Source organism: Garra rufa, chromosome 9, assembly GCF_049309525.1.
Source record: "Garra rufa chromosome 9, GarRuf1.0, whole genome shotgun sequence".
NCBI lineage: Eukaryota > Metazoa > Chordata > Actinopteri > Cypriniformes > Cyprinidae > Garra > Garra rufa.
Window position 1 is genome coordinate 3,825,864 of NC_133369.1, and position 27,840 is coordinate 3,853,703.

General features: G+C 29.0%; 1 protein-coding gene across 1 annotated transcript in view; it reads left to right on the forward strand.

Annotated features, from left to right (window-relative positions):
• The window catches only part of LOC141342482 (myomesin-3-like), an 86,776-nt gene extending 67,240 nt beyond the window's left edge, over nucleotides 1–19,536 (forward strand). The window contains exons 24-38 of the mRNA XM_073846939.1: nucleotides 1,915–2,021; nucleotides 2,396–2,440; nucleotides 4,506–4,645; nucleotides 4,772–4,916; nucleotides 6,941–7,000; nucleotides 7,176–7,243; nucleotides 7,381–7,488; nucleotides 9,862–9,949; nucleotides 12,181–12,219; nucleotides 12,302–12,407; nucleotides 15,584–15,747; nucleotides 15,826–15,862; nucleotides 19,029–19,051; nucleotides 19,138–19,193; nucleotides 19,270–19,536. Coding sequence (XP_073703040.1) covers nucleotides 1,915–2,021; nucleotides 2,396–2,440; nucleotides 4,506–4,645; nucleotides 4,772–4,916; nucleotides 6,941–7,000; nucleotides 7,176–7,243; nucleotides 7,381–7,488; nucleotides 9,862–9,949; nucleotides 12,181–12,219; nucleotides 12,302–12,407; nucleotides 15,584–15,747; nucleotides 15,826–15,862; nucleotides 19,029–19,051; nucleotides 19,138–19,193; nucleotides 19,270–19,536 — 1,453 coding nt within the window. The remainder of the gene's footprint in view (nucleotides 1–1,914; nucleotides 2,022–2,395; nucleotides 2,441–4,505; nucleotides 4,646–4,771; nucleotides 4,917–6,940; nucleotides 7,001–7,175; nucleotides 7,244–7,380; nucleotides 7,489–9,861; nucleotides 9,950–12,180; nucleotides 12,220–12,301; nucleotides 12,408–15,583; nucleotides 15,748–15,825; nucleotides 15,863–19,028; nucleotides 19,052–19,137; nucleotides 19,194–19,269) is intronic.
• The last annotated feature ends 8,304 nt before the right edge of the window (nucleotides 19,537–27,840 follow it).

Genomic DNA, 27,840 nt, shown 5'->3' on the forward strand with positions numbered 1-27,840 from the left:
TTGCAATGACGTAATTGAAAACTAGCACTAACATTACAATCTTAACTTACATTAATATTAAAAATTAAAATATAAAAACAAAATTAAAATTTTTATATTAAGTTAATAAAAATTATAAAATATTATATTTTCATGAAGCATTGCTATGAAAAATCAATGCTACAATATTAAACTATTATTTTTAGAGTATAAATATAAAAGCAGTATATATTAAGATATTTAAAAATATTTAAATATTTTATTTATTTATATGAAGCATTGCAAAGAAGTACTTAATCAACGCTATAACATTACTGTAACCTATTAAGTATAAATATAAAAAAAGTTATTTGTAAAAATAAATCAATACAATATCTTATTGCCAAGTTGGAAAGCAGGCAGTTTTTTCTTTTTTTTCTTTTTTTCTTTTGGTAAAAAGGCACCTTAAACTTTCTTAAAAGGATAGTTCACTCAAAAAAAAAAAATATATATATATATATATATTGTGCAATTTAGATTTTTTTTTTGTCTGAATTTTTTGTTTTTATTTTACAATTTAGATTTTTTTTCCTCAGAATTCTAAGTTTATATTGCGCAATTTAGATTTTTTTCCCCCCTCAGAATTCTAAATTTGTATTGCACAATTTTTTTTTCCTCTGAATTTTTAGTTTATATTTTAATTCTGATTTTTTCTTCAGAATTCTAAGTTTATATTGTGCAATATGTATTTTTTTCTTGATTATATTTTACAATTTTTTTTTTCCTCTGAATTTTCAGTTTATATTATAGTATTTTTCCCTCAGAATTTTGTTTATATTAAGCAGTTCGGATTTTTTTCTCAGAATTCAAAACTTATATTGCACAATTTAGATTTTTTTCTCTGTTTTTTCATTTTACATTTTACAATTCAGATTTTTTTTTCCTCAGGAAAAACTATAAAAGTTTATATCATGCAAATTAGATTTTTTTTCCTAAGTATTCTAAATTTATATTGTGCAATTTTGATTTTTTTTTCTCAATTATATTTTACATTTTACATTTACTATTTTACAATTTTTAGTTTACATTTTATAGTTCAGATTTTTTCCCTCAGAATTCTAAGTTTGTATTGCACAAATTAGATTTTTTTTCTCTGAATGTTTAGTTTATTATCGTGCAATTTAGATTTTTTCCTCAGAATTCTAAATTTATATTTTACAATTCAAATTATTTTTCTTCGAATTTTTAGTTTATATTTTAAAGTTCAGATTTTTTCCCCTCAGCATTCTAAGTTTATATTGCGCAGTTTAGAGTTTTTTTTCTCAGAATTCAAAATTTATATTAAACAATTTAGATTTTTTTTTTGGTAACTAGGCACCTTTAACTTTCTTAAAGGGATAGTTCACTCAAAATGACAAACAAAATTCCACCAAAATTTTTTCTAAAAATATATAGATAATAAATTAAATAATTAATAAAAAAAATAAAAAGGATAGTTCACTTTAACAAAAACTGACTCAAAATTCACTCAAAACTATTTAAACTATTGAACTATTTGAACTATTTAAAAAAAAAGATAAAATAAAAAATACATTTTTAAAAATTATTTATTTATTTATTGTAAATAGACACTAAAGACATTAAAGGGATAGTACAATCTCTTTGAAATTAATCTTTTATTTGATCAAAATACAGTAAAGACAGTAAATATTGTTACAATTTAAATTAACTGTTGTCTATTGTAATCTGTTAAAATCTAATTTATTTTTGTGATCAAAGCTGAATTTTTACCATCATTACTCCAGTCTTCAGTGTCACATGATAGTACACTACAATCTCTTTGAAATTAACCTTTTTTTCTTTTTTTCACAGGAGTAAAAATCATCAGTTTTGGGTTTTGTTTTAGGTAACTGTCCCTTTAAATACTCTATAAACCTGTTTAAATGTTCATCCCAGGTCTGTTCTTACCTTCACGGAAGCCTCGGAGCAGGATTTGGGCCTTTACACAGTGGAGCTGAGCGGAAACCCTGACGCCTCGTCTAGTTTCACCTTCACTGCGGAGGGTAGACATTCATTTTTATCTCTGCATAATGCATTGCCTGAACACGGCGGCACAAGACCTTGTGCATCTGTTCAGCATGAAACTTGATGCATAACTCGTCTTTTCTTAGTGCGACCTCAGTACTTTATCATCATTCGGCTCTTGATGAATGTTTTGCCGAGTTTGTTTGCCCTTTACCGTGTCGTACATGATCGGTGTATTTTCAGCCTGCGCAAAGTGTGACAGAACATGGACTGTTTGTGTCTTATACTATAAACTGCATGACAAACATATTATAACTTCAGATACAGAAAGATGAGCATTGAATCTTATTGAAGTTGGTGCCTTTGCAAGACATTGAATTTGACTTTGTGATTGTGCTGTTTCCTTCCTCAGATCTTGAGAGGCTGACAGAACTCGGCTGGCACATCAGAAACCCACGTAAGTGAATCAGATACTGTTCAAAGAATCTGAGATGCACTTGTGTTAAAACGTTTTGACTTGTTTCTGAAAGTAGCCTCTTCTGTTCACCAATGCTGCATTTATTTGATCAAAAATACAGTAAAAATTGTGAAATGTTATCACAATTTAAAATGCCGTTTTTTATGTGAATATATGTTTATTTCTGTGATCAAAGCTGAATTTTCAGCATCATTACTCCAGTCTTCAGTGTCACATGATCCTTCAGAAATCATTCTTATATACTGATTTGCTGCTCAAGAAACATTTCGGATTATTATTAATGTTGAAAACAGTTGAGCTGCCCAATATTTTTGTGGAAACCTGGATACATTTTATTTTTTAGGATACACAGATGAATAGAATGCTTAAAAGAGCAACATTTATTGGTAATGGAAATCTTTTGTAACATTATTAATATCTTTGCTGTCATTTTTGATCAATTTAATGTTGTTATTGAAATAAATGAATAATTTCTTTAAAAAACAGAAAAATCTTACTGACCCTAAGAGTAGATTATTTTGTTTTCTCAGAATTCTTGTAGTTTTGATTTTGTTCCTCAGAATTCTGAATTTATATTGCACAATTTTGATTTTTTTTTTGTATATCAAGCAATTTTGATTTTTTTTTTTTTAGGCAGAATTTGGAGTTTATATCTTGCAGTTCAGAATCTGATTTTTTTTAATATATATATATATATATATATAATGCAATTCTAATTTTTTTTTTTATCGCACAATTTAGATTTTTTTTATATCAAGCGATTTTTATTTATTTATCTTCTCAGAATTTTGAGTTTATATTTTGTAATTCTGAGTTTTGTAGGCATAATTTCTTTTGGCATAATTCTGAGTTTATATCGCATAGTATAGATTTTTTTTTTTTCAACAGAATTCTGAATTTATATCTTGCAATTTTGATTATTTTTTCCTCAGAATTCTTAGTTTATATTGCGCAATTTAGATTTTTTTTTCCGGATTTTGAGTTTATATTTTCCAATTTTATTTTATTTTTACTTTTTTTTTTAAGTATATATGGCAATTTAGATTTTTTTTTTTTAGTTTATATTTTGCAATTCTGATTTTTTTTTTTCCTGAGAATTGTTTATATCATCCAATTCTGATTTTTTTCCCCCTAGATTATTGAGTTTATATTTTTTTATTCTTTTAATCAGAGGTTATATCTTACGATTTAGATTTATTTATTTTTTCAGAATTTTAAGTTTATATTTTCCAATTCTGTTTATACACAGATATTATTTATATTATTCACAATATTATTTTTTTCTCAGATTTCTGTTTTATATCGCACAATTTAGTTTTTTTCCCCCTCAGAAATCTCGCAAATATGATTTATTTCTCAGAATTTTAAGTTGAACTATTTTTTTAGTTAATATTTTGCAATTCAGATTTTTTTTTACCTAAGAATTGTTTATATTGTGCAATTCTGATTTTTTTCTCACAATTATGAGTTTATATTTTCTAATTCTTTTTTTCCCCTCTGAATTCTGAGTTTATGTCTTGCTATTTCAGTTTCAATATATTACGCGATTTACATTTCTTTCTCAAAATATTTAGTTATTTTTTGCAATTGTGTTTATATCACACAATATTATTTTTATCTCAGATTTATATTTATATCTCGCAATTTAGATTTTTTTCCTCAGAATTCTGAGTTTATATCTCACAGTTCTGATTTGTTAGTTTTGTTTAGCCATTGAATAAAATAATAAAAAAGGAAATTGTGACTTAATTTTGCAATTCTGACTTTTTTCTAAGAATTGCAAGATATTAAGTCAGAATTGTGAGATAAAATGTCATGGTTATCTTTTTTATTTTATTACTTCATTCCATTAATAATCTTCTATGAATAGTTTTTCAAAAATAGACATCCTGTCATCATTTACTCTGCTTAATGTTCCTCCAAACTTAAATTTGTCTTCTTAAAAAAGGAAAAAACACATTTTTAAAATTTCAGAGCTTTTCTCCCTACAAAAAAAAAATGACAATGTTTTTATGTAAACAGTTGCTTGAAATCTCTCCTGCAGTGATCGCTCTGAGGTCTGAAGGCTGGCAGGTTGATGTATCCGAGCAAGGAAGTGTCCGTCTGTGGCTGCAGACCGAACCTCTCAGCAGCGCCGCGGTTCTTCGGCTCATCCTCAATGACAGAGAGATTTCCAGCACACCGGTAACTGTCTACTTAGATTTTGACATAATAAAGTCATCTGTGTCTACATATTCCTTTAATTCTGTCTTACATCAGCAACTTGCTCAGTGATTTCTAAAGAGCTGTGTGGATCTGTGTGTCCTGCAGACCCGTAAGATTAACTTTGACAAGGCACAAGGTCTGGTGGAGATCCTGTTTAATGAAATATCAAGAGACGAAGAGGGATCATACACCGCGCAGCTCAAAGACGGCCGGGCCAAGAACCAGTTCACTCTGGTGTTTGTGGATAAAAGTATGTTTACTATGTCAAATTATAACATTAGACTACAGAGCAGATTTACTTAGGATGCCGGGGTAATGCCGTTTCACTTCCAACTGATTAGGCTTTTTTGGAAATTTAAGTGATTACTATATTTAGCCATTCGAAAGACTGCAAAAGCGTTCCCAGTTCTGCATATAAACGTAGCACAATATAAGCTAAAAATGCAGCAGGATATTTGTGTCTGTGGCTTGCTGTGTTTTGCCATAATTCCTGCAGACTGCAGCCAATAGAAATGCTTCTCTATCGTGAAAGCAGACTGCAATTTTTGTCATCCATTATAAAAAAAAAAACAAAGTGTAGAGACGATGTAAATAATAGTTTTATTAATTAAAATGCAAGTTTGTGACTTTTTAGACTTTTTAATGATTATCAGGGAAGTTTGCAAATGTGAAATCGAATTTATACAACCGTTTTATACATTTTTGATTTGATACAAAAGTTAATATTAAGTGACTTAAATTTTAGGAACACTGTTGTCTGATTATTGTGCTCTATTTTGTCAACAAAAATAGCTCCAAACAAAGCCACAGCTGAGCCGCTGCGCATCTTTAGTCTTTGACAGAGCACTGTTTCATTTACAAATAAAACTGCGCTTTTGAAGGAAGTGATTTAATGAATTATTCGGTCACAAAGACTTTAATTTACTGCCACCTACTGGTGGTTTCATTTTTTTTTTTTAAGTATAAATTGAGTCATTTAAATTATTTGAATATATATACACTACCGGTCAAAAGTTTGGGGTCAGTAAGAGTTGTAATGTTTTTAAAGAAAGTCCTTTATGCTCATCAGTGCTGCATTTATTTAATAAAAAATATAGAAAAAAAACTGTAATATTGCAAAATGTTATAACAATTTAAAATAATGGTTTCTGTTGTAATATACTTTAAAATATAATTTATTCCTGTGATGCAAAGCTGAATTTTCATCAGCCATTACTTCAGTCTTCAGTGTCACATGATCCTTCAGAAATCATTCTAATATACTGATTTATTATTAGAATGATCTATATTGGATCTATATTGGATTATATATTGCAACTGTATTTATTTAGAAATTGTGATATTTTTTCAGGATTCTTTGATGAATAAAAAGCTCAAAAGAACATAATTCATTCAAAATATAAATATTATCTAACAATGTAAGTATTTGCTATCACTTTTTATCAATTTAACACACCCTTGGTGAATAAAAGTATTAATTTCTTTCAAAAAATAAAAAGAAGAAGAAAAATTTACTGACCCCAAACTTTTGACCGGTAGTGTATATTTAAAACTTTAAATAACTTTGTTATTATGAAATGCATTAATTCCACCTCTGAGTCAATATTTGAAAATGTAAATATTTGAAATGTAAATATTTTATAATGCCACATTTGAGCTCTTCTGTGCCATACAAATTTGGTAACTTATTCAGCCTGGTTGTATCTTATTATTTTAATTGAATTTATTGTTTAATTAAATTTTTTCATAAGTTTATAAATCTAAATTTTTGGGCACAAAAGATGACATACATTATTAAAGTTTGAATTACAAATGTTAAAAAAATCTTTAAGGAGTCAAATATCACCTTATAATGGTAAGGTTCATTTCTGTCAAACTGGCCAATTAGAGACATTTTTTAGAGACTTTTTTTATTTTATTTTATTAAACACAGGGGGGTTAATAATAATTTCTCACATTAAATTCACACACAACTTATCTTTAATTTGGCCAGAATTGCAGGTGCCTGTCTTAATATATAAGAAGGTTTAAAGACAATATGAAATAAGTTGTTAAAAATGTTATTATAGATTATAAAGGTTTTTAAAATTAAATGCATCCAAAAGGCCATCTAAAACCAAGTGAATTTTGGCCATTTCCACCACTGTTCTTACTACATTAATACTTAATACAAACTTGTAAAGATAACCGGCAGTCAGTGGAGGAGAGCCTTGTAAGTTGAAGGTCATGTTTCTTCAGATTTAATCTTTATTCTTGTGTTTTGCTGTTTGTCAGAGTTTCAGGAAACACTGGCCAAATCTCAGGCCAACAGACGAAACTGGAAGAGAAAGGCGGGTGAGTATACAGGAAAATCTAGTTCCCAATAAAGACCATGTTAAAATAAATACAGAGAGGATGAATTAGCTAAATGTTTATGCAGATGTTATTTAAAGAAGTTTTAGATGGAGAACAGCATGAAATGAACTGAATGAATGAATCAAATGTTTCTCTTTGTGTTCTGATCTCCAAGGTCCTCATTTCGAGGAGTTTTTGTCATGGACAGTGACTTCAGATTGTGAAATGATTATGAAGTGCAAGGTAATGATGTTTATTCACTAATGACTACAGATCGGCCGATATATCGGTTTATTCTTCCCGATATTCGAGCATTTTACTATAATCGGATATGCATCAGCATGTAAATACAGTGTTAACTCGTGTGTTTATGGCTGCAGGTCACCAACGTGAGCAAAGATACGCGTGTGAAGTGGTTTAAGGACGGAATGGAGTTTCCTCAGGCGGTGTACGAGCCCACGGGCGTCAGCACCTTCACCGTACCGCAGGTATAGACGTCACATTCACATTTACATACAAATACCAGCATCGAGTCCATATGAGAGCCAGAACTCTGAGATCAGAGGCAGAATATCAATAAAAATAATATCTGGAAAAATGTTAAGGGTTCAGTACGAGTTAGTTGTTGCATGGTAATTGTAGTTTGCGTTTACAACTGACATCTATTTATTTTTATATTGCACCTTTCAAAACAAAAAAGATACAAAGTGCTTTACAATAAGAAGATACAATAGGTATAAGAATTTATAATAGACATATAAGAAGATATAATACAAAACTATTTAAAAACACAAAACTTTTTTGTTGAATTTTGAATTCTTTTTTTTTTTTTTTCAGAAATCAGAGTTTATATCTTGTGATTTAGTTTTATTTTATATATATTTGCAATTCTGTTTTTTTTTTTCCCGGTCAGAATTCTGAGTTTATATTGCACAATTCTTTTTTTTTTTTTTCATAATTTTGAGTCTATATTTTCCAGTTATTTTTTTCTCAGAATTCTGAGTTTATATTGCACGATTTAGATTTTTTTTCTCAATTTTGAGTTTATATTTTGCGATTCTGTTTATACAACACAATATTTTTTTTCTCAGATTTCTGTTTCTGATTCCATTTTGAATCAGTTTTATTTTTTTTATTTTTTGTTTTCATTAAAATTTTAGTTAAAGTTTTTGTGATTTTTTTTTATATATATATATATATATATAGTTTTTAGTTTTAGTTTATTTATTTGTAGTTATTTTAGTATTTTATATAAAATATATATATATATATATATTAGTGGTGAGCATAGATTAATATTTTTAATCTAGATTAATCTCACTGTAATCTTGGAATTAATCTAGATTAAAATGGCTAATTTGAATTCTGCCGAAGGCATTTAGAATATGTGTGCTACCCAAATAATGACTAAAAGTAAGTCTTTGAGGACGGGTTTCTCAAGCCAGGTGGCGCATTAGATAACTAGATAACTAAGACAACTATTCCTACACTGCTTGTACTTCTGCGTAAAAGGCTGCGCGACGTGTGCGTTGCAGTTAAATACACAGATGCGAACGGGCATGGATATCTGCGTGCATAGTCTTCGGTTAAACTGCGTTGCTTTTAGAAGCGTCAATTCAGTTGTTGCATATAGTTTGTCTTTATTTCGGGATTATCAAAGTAAATTAAAACTCAAATTTGAGATTTTACTGGGGCACAGCAGATTTTCACTGGGGCACGTGCCCCAGTAAAAAGGGTCTAGCAACGCACCTGCTCTGAAGAAACCGGCGGCTTCATAGCTGCATCCATGTTAGCACGTCTCGTTTGATGTGGTAATTTCACAGTAGGCATACACACAGGTTCGAAGACTCGTTCTCGCCCCTTACAGTGCAATTCGGCTAGGTATACATCCGCGCTAAAACATCAAGGTGAAAGTCATCATAGCTTGCGTAGTATAGACCCTGCTCCCAACCCAACTTTGAGAATAGATTAACGGCGCTATTTTTTTTTTATATTATTTATTTATATTTTATATTCATTTTTTATAGTTTATATATATATATATATATAATTTTCATTTTAGTTTTTTAAATATATATATAAAATTACATTTATACATAAATATGTGTGTATGTAGGCATCTAGCTGAAATAAAGAGTTTAATTTTTTATATTTTATTTTATTTCAGATAACTTTTAATTTTAATAATGTTTTAATAATTTAAAAAATGTTTTAATTTAATATTTTAAGTGATGAACATGTTTTTATGGTTTTAATTTTTGTTATTAATAGTTTTAGATATATCAGTGCTCAGGAGCCCATTTAGTATCGATTCCTTTAAAAAATATCAATTTTAAAATGATTACAAAACGTGAGTTTCTGCATTATTTTAAAATATATTTAACACTTCTGTTTAATTTTTTTAATTTTGATTGAAAAATCACAAAAGCATTTAAGAAATAATCAATAGCGATATCTCTATCAGTAACATATCAGTAAAAATTATTAAAATGTTTAAAAAAAATTATTATTATTGTTTTTTTATTATTAAATTTTTACAATTAATAAAAAATATTATTATTATTATTATTATTATTATTATTAAATAATATTGGAATTGATTTGACTTTGACATTTCTGCTTGTACACAAATATAAACAGTGACTAGTTTAATTATTTTTCTATTTCGGCCGCAAATGCAGTCGATAAATCTTAACTCGTCCTAAACCCGGATCGTTCCTTTAACACGGCGTCTAATTGCCTGATAGAGGAGAAATCCTTCCACTAATCTTCCTGGCGCTGTCCGATTAAAGTGCTATTAGGGTGTAATTGTGTCTGGACTGTAATCACAGTGGCCCGTGTTATTTGTCATAATCTTTCAGGTGACGAGGAAGGAGCTGGGTGTGTATAAAGTCGTGGTGTCCGACAACAGAGGAGAAGATGAGAGCGTCCTGGAACTGATAGATGATGGTGAGAACATTATGAGAGTCATTATTACTGTCTTTAGTGTATAGTAAACATGAATAATATGCCTAATCAAATAAATAGTGTTAGATTATTGCCTACAATAATGGGTGTAGTAAAATCACTGCAATGAGCAAACATTTCTCATATAAATTAAAGAAGTTCACTTCCAGAACATAAATTTACAGATAATTTACTCACCCTTTTGTCATCCAAGATGTTCATGCCTTTCTTCAGTCATAAAGAAATAGTTTAAGGAAAACATTTCAGGATTTCTCTCTATATAGTGGACTTCTATGAGTTTGAACTTCCAAAATGCGGTTTAAATGAAGCTTCAAATGGCTCTAAACAATCCCAGCTGAGGAAGAAAGGTTTTATCTAGCAAAACGATTGGTTATTTTTGAAAAAATATTACAATTTATATACTTTTTCACCTCAAATGCTTGTTTTGTCTAGCTTTGCATCAACTCTTTGTGTTCCGGTTCAATACAGTTAGGGTATGTCGAAAAACTCCCATCTCATTTTCTCCTCCAACCATAAAATCGTCCTACATTGCTGCAGGAGAACCGACCCAGTGTTTACAAAGTGAACATGCAAAGAAAACAAATGCTCTTTACAAAAAAAGGTCAAACAGCGATGTTGGATTATTATTTTGAAGTTGGAGGAGAAAATGAGATGGGAGTTTTTAGACGTACCCTAACTGTCTTGAACCGGAATACACACAGTTCACAAAGTGCTAGACGAAATGACGTACTTTTTTTTTTTTTTAAATTAACTGATTGTTTCGCTAGATAAGACCCTTCTTTCTCAGCTGGGATTGTTTAGAGCCCTTTGAAGCTGCATTTAAGCTGCATTTTGGAAGTTCAAACTTAGGAGCACCATAGAAGTCCACTATATGGAGTGAAATCCTGAAATGTTTCCCTCAAAAAACATAATTTCTTTACGACTGGAGAAAGACAGACATAAACATTTTGGATGACAAGGGGGTGAATGAATTATCTGTCAATTTTTGTTCTGGAAGTGAACTTCTCCTTTAATACTTTTATCAGGGTGGCCGCGGATCCCTAAAAAGTCTTAAAAAGTCTTAAATTCCGTTGTCCTAAAATAAGGCCTTGAAATGTCTTAATTTGCCTTAAATCTAAATCCAAGGGTCTTAATTTTTTAATCTTAATTTTAGAGGGAATTTCTCCATTAAAATGTTTTTTTTTACACTTTGAAAAGGAAAAGTTTATTGTTTTGAGGAGAATCGCAGGTTCTAAATCTGTTCTGTTGCTAGACACGCGCTTGCTTGACAACGCCTCAGTGTTGCCAGATTTAGCGGGTTTCCGCCCAACTACACGCATGTGATTCGCGGATTTTCTAAGTTTAACCATCATAGAGTAAAAGTTTATAATTACCACATGTTTTGTCTTGCCACTTTACCAATTCAAACTATTTAAAAAGGGAACACGCACGCTGATTTTTTTATCAGAGAGAGAGAGAGAGAGAGAGAGAGAGAGAGAGAGAGGCGCGATTCACACAGATTGATTCCTCTTGAACGGAAACGTACATACAAAGTCCTGTCTAAATACCCGTTTTGGTATTCTGGTAAACACAGTCGGTTATGTCTTCTTCAGTGAACCGAAACAGCTGAGAAAGAGATGCGTGCCAGTATTCGGTACGTGCATTAGGCCTTAAAGAGACAGCATCCTATAAATACCTGCAGTGAGAAGCACTAGTTATTTTTCAATTAATTATTAAATATCCGCACCTGAATTCTAGGGTTATTGATTTTATTAGTAATTTTATGTTGTATTCATTTACACTTGTCATTTGTGTAATTGTTCTTGTTTTGTTACTGACTTTATTAGTTCAGCTAGTAGTTTTTGCTGTGGATTAGAAGTACTTAAAGTAAGCATTCAGTAATTAGGAAAAAAATTATTATTATTATTATTTTTTTTTTTTATCCGTTCTTCTTCTGGAATAGTGTTTTCTGTTGAATATTCCCAAGAACAATCAGTTAAATAAAATAATAATTTAAAATATCCTCATAGTTTTGTGCTTGACTTTTGCGGGACTTTCAATTTGGTCTTAAATTTTGTTTGAAAATGGTATTAAAAAGTCTTAAAATGTCTTAAATTTAACTTGGTCGAACCTGTAGACACCCTGTTTTATGTAAAGGAGTCAAATATCAAGACGTTTGTATTAAGTAAATGCAGAAAATCATTCTAATATGATGTCTTGTTCCTTTTGTTCAGAGTTTGAGCGTCTGATGAAGCAGCTCGGTAAACAGTGCGGTAGGTTTTTGTCATGACTCTTCAGACTCGCAGGTCATTTGAGGTCATGTTTTGTAATATCCCGTGTGTTTGTGCTCTACAGCGCTCTCTGCTGGTCCTGTGTACATCCAGAGCACTGCGCAGGGCTTCAAACTCTACTGCTCCCTCAAATACTACCTGAGCTACATGAAGACCAGCTGGTTCTTCAAGTGAGTTTCAAGTTTAGGGATGTAAAGAAGGTTTTTGCATGTATATACACTACCAGTCAAAGTTTTTGGACAGTAAGATTTTTAATGTTTTGTAAATAAGTCTCTTTTGCTCACCAAGCCTGCATTTATTTGATCTGAAGTACAGTAAAAGACGTAAAATTCTGAAATATTTTTACTATTTAAAAAACCTGTTTTCTATTTGAATATATTTTAAACTGTAATTTATTCCTGTGATTTCAAAGCTGAATTTTTTAGCATCATTACTCCAGTCTTCAGTGTCACATGATCCTTCGGAAATCATTCCAATATGCTGATTTGCTGCTCAGAAACATTTATTGTTATTAATATGTTGAAAACAGCTGCGCAGAATTTTTTCAGGTTTCTTTGATAAATAAAAAGATCAGAAGAGCAGCATTTATCTGAAATATAAATATTTTTAAAATTATAAAGTCTTTATGCTCACTTTTGAATAATTTAAAAGCTTCCTTGCTAAATAAAAGGATCAATTTCTATCTTATTTCTCTCTCTCTCTCTCTCTCTCTCTCTCTATATATATATATATATATATATATATATATATATATATACATATATGTATATATATTGCTGCTCAAAAGTTTGGGATCAGTAAGATTTTAATTAAAATTTTAATGTTTTTAAAAGTCTCTTATGCTCATCAAAGTTCCATTTATTTGATCAAAAATACAAAAAAGGTAATATTATGAAATATTGCAATTCAAAATAACAGTTTTATACTTTAATATACTTTAAAATATAATTTATTTCTGTAATTCAAACCTGACAAGGATCATGTGACACTGAAAACTGGAGTAATGATGCTAAAAAATTAGCTTTGATCACAGGATAAATTAAATTTTAAAATATATTCGGATAGCAGTTATTTTAAATAGTAAAAAATTTCACAATTTTACTGCTTTTGCTGTACTTTGGATCAAATAAATGCAGGCTTGGTGAGCAGAAGAGTCTTCTTTCAAAAAAAACAAAAAAACATTAAGAATCTTACTGTTCAAAAACTTTTGACCAGTAGTGTATATATTTCTGTATGTATATAAAATTAAACATTTATATATGTTGTTAAACATTTAAATATAACATTTTACCATTTATTTACAAAAATTGCATTAAATAAATGAACTAAAATAACTATTACCAAATCTTTTAGCAGCTGAAATTAAACCAAATAACTGATCCAAACTATAGAATAAAAAATATTATATATATATATATATATATATTTATTTATATATATTTATATATATTTATATTATTCCTTTGTCTCATAAATGTATCCTACAATTTTGGTAAAGTAAATGGAACATCTGAGAAATTAAAATGTACATTTCTAATTGTTTTTTAGCCCAGTTAGTTAAACTTAAATAAATAAATAAACATGAACTGAAATTAATAAAATGTAAAAAAAAAAAAAAAACTTTTTTTTTTTCCAGATATTTTCCAAGTCAGCATTTCTCATTTTGAATTAGTTGAAGTAGATGTACTAAAATAACTAAAATTTAAATTGAAATAAATAATAATAAACACTATTGTTATATCTTTATAATATTTTGAATTTGATTTTATTTTTGTGTTTTAGGCTTTCTGTTGAATTTTAAAATTATTTAAAATTTAAAATTCAAATTAAAAATTAAAGCTGCAAGCAGCGATGAACGGGCCCTCGCACACGGGCTCACCGCCGACCGGTGGCTTAGTAACACAGCAAATGGTGGGTAGTATGCTTTTAATACAGTAAAAATAGGAGATAATGTCAAAGTCACTTAAATGTGCCAAATTTCCTGCTGCCAGCTGGTGGCGCTATGCCTATAACTGATTATTGGCATGTAGATGTGTTCAGGCCACCACTTTCATCAAACATATGAAGTTTGGTGCAGATTGACCTTGGTATGTTTGAGTTAGTGAAATATATGATATATCCTGCTGCCAACAGGTGGCGCTATGATAATATCTGAATATTGGCCTTTAGGTGTCTTCAGGCCAGGACTCTTACCAAACCTGTGAAGTTTGAGGCAGATCGGACATTTTATGGCTGAGTTATAACAACTTCTATGTCCATGGCGAAACATCAAACTTTGTCACGCCGCCACGGACACGCCCTTTAACGAAAACTCAAGATCTTCGCAATTTAACATCTCTAAGGCCTCTAGATCAGACTGACCAAATATAATGTTGATATCATTAAATCTCTAGGAGGAGTTTGATACAAGTCATTTCCTGTTGCCAACAGGTGGCGCTGTGATTATAATAGAATATTGGCCTTCAGATGTGTTCAGGCCAGGACTCTTATCGAATATGTGAAGTTTGAGGCAAATCGGGCATTTTATGGCTGAGTTATAACAAGTTTTATATCCATGGCGAGACCTCGAAATTTGTCAGGCCGCCACGGACACGCCCTTTACCGAAAACTCAAGATCTTTACAATTAAACATCGCTAAGGCCTTTATATTAGACTGACCGATTTTGGTGTTGATCTGTATAAATCTCTAGGAGGAGTTGGTTTTATAGTACAGCATGACACTTCCTGTTGCCTGCAGGTGGCGCTATGACTATAACTGAATATGGGCATGTAGATGTCATCAGGTCAGGAGTGTTATCACACACGTGAAGTTTGGGACAGATCGGACATTTTATGCCTAAGTTATAGCAACTTCCTTTTTCATGGCGAAACATCGAAATTTGCTAGGCCGCCACAGACACGCCCTCCGATGAAAACTCTAGATCTTCACAATTTAATGTCACAAAGGGCTTTAGATTAGACTCACCAAATTTGCTGTTGATCGGAGTAAATCTCTAGGAGGAGTTCGTTCAAGTATGATGCCTGAAAATGGCAAAAATGACACAAATTTTGCTAAGAAAATTAATAATAACCGACTTCCTGTTGGGTTTCGGATTTTGTCCCAGGAGGCTTTTTTGTAGGTATTGGTGAGTTACATGTGTGTACCGATTTTCATGCATGTACGTGAATCATAGCTGAAAGCGCACACCGCGGAACGTGTAAAGGTGGCGCTATCGAGCCGTTTTGCCACACCCATCTCTGAAACCCATATCAGACATCTTTGTAATATTTATGACACTGTACTGAAGCAACACTGGTTTAGTCCTTTTTTTTCCACTCTGATGATTTCATTTTCTTGCCGTGACAGAGAGAAGAGAATTGACTTGGAGGAGCGGACGAAGCCGGGCAGCAGCATGCAGAAGGTTTGGATTGAGATACTCAACCCCACTGAAAACGATAAAGGGAAGTACACCCTGGAGATGTTCGACGGCCAGGAAACACACAAGCGCTTTCTGGATTTGTCTGGACAAGGTAAAGCAGCACAAAACATGCCACTCCAGCAGGAGAATCAATCAACCCAAAACTAACAAGTCTCTTTCTTCTTTGCAGCGTTCGCAGATGCTTTGCTGGAATACCAGAGACTGAAGTAAGTCAAGATGTCTTTTAATATTCAGCAACTGAATTTGACCTTTGACCCTTCACTAAGCTCCACCCTCTTTGGTTAATGTTGCTAACTTAGACAAACAAAACATTCTGTAGGAATGAATAGAGATGTCTGAACAGTGAACAGTATGGTATATATATATATAAATGTGTATATGTATTTATTTATGTGTGTGTGTGTGTGTGTGTGTGTGTGTGTGTGTGTGTGTGTGTGTGTGTGTGTGTGTATAACATAATATGTGGTTTATTCTTATTATATAATATATTTTTTATAGGGCCGGGACTCGATTAAAAATTTTAATCTAATTAATTAGAGGCTTTGTAATTAATTAATCGAAATTAATCGCATTTTAATCGCATGTAAATATTTGACCTGAGAACAGTGAGAATTAAGATTTTTACATGGATTTTTAGTATACCATTGAATAATGACTGAATACATAAGCTTAAGCAACAAAATATTGTTTATTTTTGTTCAACCAAGTCCAACAGACCAGTGCAATATTGCCATTAAAAGTGTAGCAAGAGGCACGTTCTTTAATGAGTCTTTCATTCCGAGAAATCTGCTCGTGTGTTTGCTTAATTATGCATTTAAACTTTAATGACCAAACCTATCATTATAAATGTTGCTGCACATGGAATATAACGCGGATAACATTTAAAAAATAGTTTTTATCAGGTTACACACTGATTATTTATCACTCAAACCCCTTTCTCTACCTGTCCGTTGGTCGCGTATATCCTCCATGTTTGTAGTTTTTTAACACTTTTTATGCGTGTTTGTAGTTCTAATCGAATCCTCGATCACGGCGCAGTGTGTTGCGGGCAATATAAGCAGTTAAGAGTGTGCATTGATCGTTAAGTAGTAGACCATCCGGGAATCTTTGGAATACTTTTTAAACATACTACGATTTGGGACATACAATACTATTTAGGACGGACGTCTTTGGCTTGTCTGAACGCTAGTTTGTGCTCCAGTATAATCGGTCCGCCGAATCTCATCTAGTGAGAAACGTCCCGCGGTGCAAAACGTATTGCGATTAAAATGCGTTAAAAAATTTTAACGCGTTATTTTTGTGTAATTAATTAATCTAAATTAACGCGTTAAAGTCCCGGGCCTAATTTTTTATAAATCCTATATTTAATATTCTAATATATACTTATATATTTACATTGAAATTTTAACAAATTTTAACAAACACACTTTTAGTTAGATATATATATTTTTTTATTAAAAATAAAAAACTAATTAAAAAAAAGCTGCAAATTATATATGGTATATATAATTGTTTAAAATAATAGATAAAAATACTTTATTTAAAACAAATAAAATTTAAATAAAAAATAAATTGTATTTAAAATACATATGTTTGTGTGTATTAATTATTATTAATTAAATAAAATTGAACATAATATAAAATATAATATAAAATATTTTGGCACTTTTTTTTTTTTACAAAAAATGAATTAAAATAATAAGCACTTCATGCATGTTTTTGATTTAAAAAAAATGTAAGCAGAAAAAATAGTAATGTAACTATAAAATAACAGATATTATATTTTAAATTATATGCATGTTTTTGGATTATTAAAATAATTTGTAATTATAGTATTTATAATTGTATAAAATAATATATTATATAAAAATACATTATTTAAAAAAAATATATATATATATATATATATATATAGTATTTAAAAAATATGTTTATGTATTTATTCATTAAATAAAATTTAACATAATATAAAATATAATATTAAATATTTTGGCACTTTTTTGTACAAAAATGAATTAAAATAAAAAGCTCTTCATGCATGTTTTTGATTTTTTTTTAATGTAAGCAGAAAAAATAGTAATGTAACTATAAAATAATAGATATTATATTTTAAATTATATGCATGTTTTTGGATTATTAAAATAATTTGTGATTATAGTGTATATAATTGTATAAAATAATATATTAAATAAAAAATACATTATTAAAAAAATAAAATTAAAATAAAAAAATATATAGTATTTAAAATATATGTTTGTATGTATTTATTCATTAAATTAAATTAAACCTAATATAAAATCTAATATTCAGTGTTTACCGCTTATTTACAGAAAATGTATTCAAAATGACAATGCAAAACACTACAATACAAAGTAATGTAATTATATAAAATAATAGATATTATAGTGAAATTAATTATTATATGCATGTTTTTGCTTTATTAAAAAAATCTATATAAGCAGCAAATTATATGTAGTATATATAAATTGTATAAAATGATATAAAAAATAAATTATTAAATTCAAAATAAGTAAAATGAAAACAAATGAAAATAAAAATAAAAATTTATTTAAAATATGTTTGTATATATTCATTAATTAAATCAAATTAAACACAATATAAAATATTATATAAAATATTTTAGCACTTCTTTACAAAAAATGTATTTAAAATGGCATTGCAAAGCACTTTATGGATGTTTTTGCTTTTTTTAAAAAATGTAATGCAAACAGAAATTTAATGTAATTATATAAAATACATATTATATTTTAAATTAATTATTATATGCTTGTTTTTGCTTTATTAAAATAACTTGTAATATAAGCAGCAATTTGTATATAGTGTATAAAATTGTATAAAATAATATATAAAAATACGTTAAAAAAAAGTCAAATTAAAATAAAAAATACAACTATTTAAAATGTATGTTTGTGTGAATATATTCAGTGATTAAATATATATTTAAAACAATATATTTTACCAAAACATTAATTTAAAATAATATTGCAAAGCACTTTATACATGTTTTTATTTATTTTTTAAATATTGTAAGCAAAATAGTGATGTAATTGTATAAAATAATAGATATTATATTTCAAAATTATATATATATTAAATATGAAATATAAATATTATATTATATATATTTTTGGCATCAAAATACAATTGTAGAAAATATATTATTATATATTATATATTATAAACTATATTATTATATATAATATATATGATTGTGTGGGTGTTTATCTGCATATAGAAATGAATCTAGTCTTTTTCTTTATATTTAATAGAAGCTTAGACCATGAAACTAAATAACATTCAGTTGAAAGTCTAATTCTCTCTATAATTGTATTTTTTATTCTTCATTCACAGGCAAGTGGAGTTTGCTGAGAAAAGTAAGTATTCCATCATGATTCTAGTTGTGTCAGTAAATCAATTGCTTAAAACATGACACACTTCATCAAATCCATCCATCTGACAGATCGAGCCAGAGTCACAAAGGGTCTTCCTGATGTGGTGGCCATAATGGAGACCAAGGTACGTCCGTCCATCCCTGATTCTCTCATTCGCCTCATATTAGAAACAACCACTGAGTTATGCTCTTTGTCTTTAGTCTCTGTGTCTGACGTGTTTTGCTGACGGCGATCCCGTGCCGGAAATGTTCTGGCTGAAGAATGACAGAGAAATCCTCTCCGCCGGCCAGTACAACATCAAAAACGAGAATAAATCCTCCACTCTCACCATAAACCACGTGACCATGGAGGACTCCGGCAACTACAGCATCTTCGTGCGCAATAAACATGGAACGCAGACGGTCATCGTGACTGTCAGTGTTTATAAACATGGTGAAAAACCTCGAGCGGATGCAGTGCAAATGTAAGTGAAGCCACTGGGAGAATCTATTTTTATGAAAGTTAGCAATAATTTGGCCTTATTTATGTGGCGTGTGCTCATGTGTCAAAAATGCACTCACTCTCAGGCCATCAAAGATGTAGATGAGTTTGTTTCTTCATCAGATTTAGAAACATGTGTCATTCCATCACTTGGTCACCAATGGATGTGAATGGGTGCCGTCAGAATGAGAGTCCAAACAGCTGATAAAAGCATCACAATAATCCACAAGTAATCCACACCACTCCAGTCCATCAGTTAACATCTTGAGAAGAGAAAAATCTGCGTGTTTGTAAGAAACAAATCCATCATTAAGACATTTTTAACTAAAATATGGGTCCATAAACAATATTTAAGTCCATCTCCTCTTGTCTCTCACAACAAAATCTAGCAACGTAATTGTTTAGAGCTGTTTTGGCTCGTAAATAGTACTTGATCTGTGCAGATCACTCTACTGATTCAGACCAGAACACTTTTTTTTCCACTGAAGGAAGTGTTATTATGGATTATGGATTTTTTTAACTATATGTTAAGAAAAAGGTCTTAAAGATGGGTTTGTTTCAGCTTTTGTCTTCTCAAGATGTTAACTGATGGACTGGAGTGGTGTGGATTATTGTGGTGTTTTTATCAACTGTTTGGACTTTCATTCTGACGGCACCCATTCACATCCATTGGTACGACAGTGTTTTAGTGCCACGCAAAAAAAAAAAATCTAAGATTACAAGATTAAAGTCATAATATTATGAGAATAAAGTCGAAATATTTGAAGAATAAAGTCAAAATATTACAAGAATAAAGTTGAAATATTTGAAGAATAAAGTCAAAATATTACGAGAATAAAGTCAAAATATTTTAAGAATAAAGTCAAAATATTACGAGAATAAAGTCGAATTATTACGGGAATAAAGTCAAAATATATGAAGAATAAAGTCGAAATATTTCGAGAATAAAGTCGAATTATTACGGGAATAACGTCAAAATATTACGAGAATAAAGTCGAATTATTACGGGAATAAAGTCAAAATATTTGGAGAATAAAGTCAAAATATTTGGAGAATAAAGTCAAAATATTACGAGAATAAAGTCGAATTATTACGGGAATAAAGTCAAAATATTTGGAGAATAAAGTCAAAATATTACGAGAATAAAGTCAAAATATTACGAGAATAAAGTCAAAATATTACGAGAATAAAGTCAAAATATTACGAGAATAAAGTCAAAATATTATGAGAATAAAGTCAAAATATTTGGAGAATAAAGTCAAAATATTACGAGAATAAAGTCGAATTATTACGGGAATAAAGTCAAAATATTTGGAGAATAAAGTCAAAATATTTGGAGAATAAAGTCAAAATATTACGAGAATAAAGTCGAATTATTACGGGAATAAAGTCAAAATATTTGGAGAATAAAGTCAAAATATTACGAGAATAAAGTCAAAATATTACGAGAATAAAGTCAAAATATTTGGAGAATAAAGTCAAAATATTACGAGAATAAAGTCGAATTATTACGGGAATAAAGTCAAAATATTTGGAGAATAAAGTCAAAATATTACGAGAATAAAGTCAAAATATTACGAGAATAAAGTCAAAATATTACGAGAATAAAGTCAAAATATTACGAGAATAAAGTCAAAATATTATGAGAATAAAGTCAAAATATTTGGAGAATAAAGTCAAAATATTACGAGAATAAAGTCGAATTATTACGGGAATAAAGTCAAAATATTTGGAGAATAAAGTCAAAATATTACGAGAATAAAGTCAAAATATTATGAGAATAAAGTCAAAATATTTGGAGAATAAAGTCAAAATATTACGAGAATAAAGTCGAATTATTACGGGAATAAAGTCAAAATATTTGGAGAATAAAGTCAAAATATTTGGAGAATAAAGTCAAAATATTACGAGAATAAAGTCAAAATATTATGAGAATAAAGTCAAAATATTTGGAGAATAAAGTCAAAATATTACGAGAATAAAGTCGAATTATTACGGGAATAAAGTCAAAATATTTGGAGAATAAAGTCAAAATATTACGAGAATAAAGTCAAAATATTACGAGAATAAAGTCAAAATATTACGAGAATAAAGTCAAAATATTACGAGAATAAAGTCAAAATATTATGAGAATAAAGTCAAAATATTTGGAGAATAAAGTCAAAATATTACGAGAATAAAGTCAAAATATTTGGAGAATAAAGTCAAAATATTTGGAGAATAAAGTCAAAATATTACGAGAATAAAGTCGAATTATTACGGGAATAAAGTCAAAATATTTGGAGAATAAAGTCAAAATATTACGAGAATAAAGTCAAAATATTATGAGAATAAAGTCAAAATATTTGGAGAATAAAGTCAAAATATTACGAGAATAAAGTCAAAATATTATGAGAATAAAGTCAAAATATTATGAGAATAAAGTCAAAATATTTGGAGAATAAAGTCAAAATATTACGAGAATAAAGTCAAAATATTATGAGAATAAAGTCAAAATATTTGGAGAATAAAGTCAAAATATTACGAGAATAAAGTCGAATTATTACGGGAATAAAGTCAAAATATTTGGAGAATAAAGTCAAAATATTTGGAGAATAAAGTCAAAATATTACGAGAATAAAGTCAAAATATTATGAGAATAAAGTCAAAATATTTGGAGAATAAAGTCAAAATATTACGAGAATAAAGTCGAATTATTACGGGAATAAAGTCAAAATATTTGGAGAATAAAGTCAAAATATTACGAGAATAAAGTCAAAATATTACGAGAATAAAGTCAAAATATTACGAGAATAAAGTCAAAATATTATGAGAATAAAGTCAAAATATTTGGAGAATAAAGTCAAAATATTACGAGAATAAAGTCGAATTATTACGGGAATAAAGTCAAAATATTTGGAGAATAAAGTCAAAATATTTGGAGAATAAAGTCAAAATATTACGAGAATAAAGTCAAAATATTACGAGAATAAAGTCAAATTATTACGGGAATAACGTCAAAATATTTGGAGAATAAAGTCAAAATATTACGAGAATAAAGTCGAATTATTACGGGAATAACGTCAAAATATTTGGAGAATAAAGTCAAAATATTACGAGAATAAAGTCAAAATATTACGAGAATAAAGTCGAATTATTACGGGAATAAAGTCAAAATATTTGGAGAATAAAGTCAAAATATTTGGAGAATAAAGTCAAAATATTTGGAGAATAAAGTCAAAATATTACGAGAATAAAGTCGAATTATTACGGGAATAACGTCAAAATATTTGGAGAATAAAGTCAAAATATTACGAGAATAAAGTCGAATTATTACGGGAATAACGTCAAAATATTTGGAGAATAAAGTCAAAATATTACGAGAATAAAGTCAAAATATTACGAGAATAAAGTCAAAATATTACGAGAATAAAGTCAAAATATTACGAGAATAAAGTCAAAATATTATGAGAATAAAGTCAAAATATTTGGAGAATAAAGTCAAAATATTACGAGAATAAAGTCGAATTATTACGGGAATAACGTCAAAATATTTGGAGAATAAAGTCAAAATATTACGAGAATAAAGTCGAATTATTACGGGAATAACGTCAAAATATTTGGAGAATAAAGTCAAAATATTACGAGAATAAAGTCAAAATATTACGAGAATAAAGTCAAAATATTACGAGAATAAAGTCAAAATATTACGAGAATAAAGTCAAAATATTATGAGAATAAAGTCAAAATATTTGGAGAATAAAGTCAAAATATTACGAGAATAAAGTCGAATTATTACGGGAATAAAGTCAAAATATTTGGAGAATAAAGTCAAAATATTTGGAGAATAAAGTCAAAATATTACGAGAATAAAGTCGAATTATTACGGGAATAAAGTCAAAATATTTGGAGAATAAAGTCAAAATATTTGGAGAATAAAGTCAAAATATTACGAGAATAAAGTCGAATTATTAGGGGAATAACGTCAAAATATTTGGAGAATAAAGTCAAAATATTACGAGAATAAAGTCGAATTATTACGAGAATAAAGTCAAAATATTACGAGAATAAAGTCAAAATATTATGAGAATAAAGTCAAAATATTTGGAGAATAAAGTCAAAATATTACGAGAATAAAGTCGAATTATTACGGGAATAAAGTCAAAATATTTGGAGAATAAAGTCAAAATATTTGGAGAATAAAGTCAAAATATTACGAGAATAAAGTCGAATTATTACGGGAATAAAGTCAAAATATTTGGAGAATAAAGTCAAAATATTTGGAGAATAAAGTCAAAATATTACGAGAATAAAGTCGAATTATTAGGGGAATAACGTCAAAATATTTGGAGAATAAAGTCAAAATATTACGAGAATAAAGTCGAATTATTACGGGAATAACGTCAAAATATTTGGAGAATAAAGTCAAAATATTACGAGAATAAAGTCAAAATATTACGAGAATAAAGTCAAAATATTACGAGAATAAAGTCAAAATATTACGGGAATAAAGTCAAAATATTTGAAGAATAAAGTCGAAATATTTCTAGAATAAAGTCCAAATGTTTCAAAAATAAAGTCAAAATATTACAAGAATAAAGTCAAAATACCGAGAATAAAGTTTAAATATTTCGAAAATAGTCGAAATTATAAGAAAAAACTTAATTCTTGTAGTATTTCAACTTTATTCTCAAAATATTTCGACTTTATTCTCATAATATTTTGACTTTATTTTCCAAATATTTTAACTTTATTCTTGTAATAATTCAACGTTATTCTTGTAATTATTCAACTTTATTTTCTAAATATTTTGACTTTATTCTTGTAATTTCAAATTTATTGTCGTAATATTTTAACTTTATTCTTGTAATAATTCAACTTTATTCTCGTAATATTTTGACTTTATTTTCCAAATATTTTGACTTTATTCTCATAATTTTAACTTTATTGTCGTAGTATTTTGACTTTACTCTTGTAATAATTAAACTTTATTCTCGTAATATTAAGACTTTAATCTAGTAATCTAGATTTTTTTTTTTTACGTGGCGCTAAAGCACCATCATACAAATGGATGTGAATGGGTGCCATTAGAATGAGAGTCCAAAGAGTTGATAAAAACATCACAATAATTTGTTATTCTAATAGTATTTTGACTTTTTTTTTTTCGAAATATTTTGGCTTCATTCGCTTAATATTATGACATAATTCCTAAAATATCTCGACTTTATTCTCATAATATTTAAATTTTAATCTCATAATATTTCAACTTTAATCTCGTAATCTTAGGGTTTTTTTTTAACGTAACACTAAAACGCCGTCGTCCATTGGTGAGCAAGTGTTGTATTGCTACACTTCTACAAATCTGATGAAGAAACAAACTCATCTGCATCTTGTATGACCTCAGGGTGAGGACATTTGCTAATGCATAGCTAATTTTCATTTTGGAGTGAGCGGTTCCTTTAATGGTGCTTTCGAGAGCAATGTCCTGAGGGTCAGCGTCCTAAAAGTCTGAAGCCTGAGTTGATTTGATTCATGGTTTGTTTCCTCTGCTTTATATTGTGCCACTTAGAAAATAAAATAAAGTGCAAATGAAACCTTTTCTCTCTCACTTTGTTCGGTTTTTACTAAATTGAGCGTCAGGGAATAAGAGTGTGCAGCAGACTTTGATCAAATAGACTGAACTCGCTTTCCAGCTGCATTATAATAGGGACACGATCGATTTGTATGCCTTAATATGGATGGATGGATGCGTTTTATCTGCTGATATTTCATAATAGAGAGATCGAGGCCCGTTTCAAATATCATTATGCAACCCGAGGGTGATTCTTTTGAACCGATAGAAAGCAAACTCCACAGTCCACAGGGTTATTCACCCCTCATGTGTTTAAACAGGATAGTATTTCAACGGGTTGCTTTTATAAAACATAGTGAGAGAAAAATCTAGACCAGGATTTGGCAACTTTTTTTGACGTGAAGTGCTGTTTTTATTTTTTCTTGTTAGTTTTCTGTGCCACATCACTCCCAGATTGTAGGTTGCTAAACTCTGCGTGCAACTTGAATAATTCGTGCAAATCGTGTCTCTTGCATTATTTGCACTGGTGTTGTCATGTTTGTTTTTCTTTTTTTGGCTTGTTGATAACACAGAGTGCATCTCCTCTTTTAACTTTGTAGTTTTGAACAGTGTTAGATTAAAAATCTTGATGCTTTATTATTTTATATATATAGATTTATATACAGTTGAGGTCAAAAGTGTACCTAGATCTTGCAGAATCGGCAAAATGTTAATTATTTTACCAAAATCACAGAGATCATACAAAATGCATGTTATTTTTTCATTTAGCACTGACCTAAATAAGATGTTTCACATAAAATGTGTTTACACATAGTCCACAAGAGAAAATAATAGTTGAATTTAGAAAAATGACCCTGTTTAAAAGTTTACATACACTTGATTCTTAATACTGTGTTGTTACCTGAATGATCCACAGCTGTTTTTTTGTTTAGTTATAGTTGTTCATGAGTCCAAGAATTACAAGAATAAAGTCAAAATACTAAGAGAATAAAGTTGAAACATTTCGAAAATAGTCGAAATGATAAGAAAAAAGTCGGAAATCTTTCAACTTTATTCTCAAAACGTTTTGACTTTATTCTTGTAATATTTTGACTTTATTCAAAAAATATTTTGACTTTATTCTTAAAACATTTCGACTTTATTCTAAAAATATTTTGACTTTATTCTCGTAGTATTTCAACTTTATTTTTGAAATATTTTGACTTTATTCTCGTAGTATTTCAACATTATTTTTGTAATATTTTGACTTTATTCTCGTAGTATTTCAACTTTATTCTTGAAACATTTGGACTTTATTCGTGTAGAATTTTGACTTTATTCTCGTAATATTTTGACTATTCTTGAAACATTTTGACTTTATTCTAAAAATATTTTGACTTTATTCTCGTTTTATTTCAACTTTATTTTTGTAATATTTTGACTTTATTTTCCAAATATTTTGACTTTATTCTCGTAATTTCGACTTTATTCTCGTAATAATTCAATTTTATTCTCGTAATAATTCAATTTTATTCTCGTAATATTACGACTTTAATCTAGTTATTTTAGGATTTTTTGTTTACAGTTAAACTGACTGCTGTTATTCAGAAAATGTCCCACAAATTCTTTGGTTTTTCAGCATTTTTGTGTATTTGAACCCTTTCCAACAATGACTGTGTGATTTTGAGATCCATCTTTTCACACTGAGGACAATTGAGGGACTCATATGCAATTATTACAGAAGGTTCAAACACTCACTGATGCTCCAGAAGGAAAAACCATCCATTAAGAGCCAGGGGTGAAACTTTTGGAATTTGAAGATTAGAGTAAATTTAACTTATTTTGTCTTCTGGGAAACTTAACTATCTTCTATAGCTTATGAAGGACAGTACTAAATTTATATATATATATATATATATATATATATATATATATATATATATATATATATATTTAGGCAAAATAAGAAACATGTACATATCTTTATTCTATTCAAAAGTTTTCACCCCCGGCTCTTAATGCATGTTTTTCCTTCTGGAGCATCAGTGAGTGTTTGAACCTTCTGTAATAGTTGCATATGAGTCCCTCAGTCGTCCTCAGTGTGAAAAGATGGATCTCAAAATCATACAGTCATTGTTGGAAAGAGTTCAAATACACAAAAATGCTGAAAAACCAAAGAATTTGTGGGACCTGAAAGATTTTTCTAAAGAACAGCGGACAGTTTAAGTGTTCAGAACAAACAAGGGACTCATGAACAACTATCACTAAACAAAAAAAACACAGCTGTGGATCATTCAGGAAACAACACAGTATTAAGAATCAAGTGTATGTTCAACTATTGTTTTCTCTTGTGGACTATATGTAAACATCTTCTATGTGAAATATCTTATTCAGGTCAGTACTAAATAAAAAATACCATGCTTTTTTGTGTGATTGTGTGCTTATTTTGCCAAAATAATTGGCATTTTGCAGATTCTGCAAGATTCTGTAAACTTTTGAATTATTTTTATATAATCATGTTTTTTCATTTAGTAGTTTAGTGCAATTGATTCCTTTTTTTAGAGCGCCTAGCATCTCAGAGATGCTCATGAATCCTATCATCCATCCCTTGTGTGTTAATTTATGAATTCATGAAATAGTTTGCTTAATCTGTTTATGCATCCAGCTATTAATAAGAGTGTTGTTGTTTTTTCAGCAACATTGAACACATTTAAATCAATCTCACAGAATTGTGATTGTAATGCTTTTGAAAGAAGTCTCT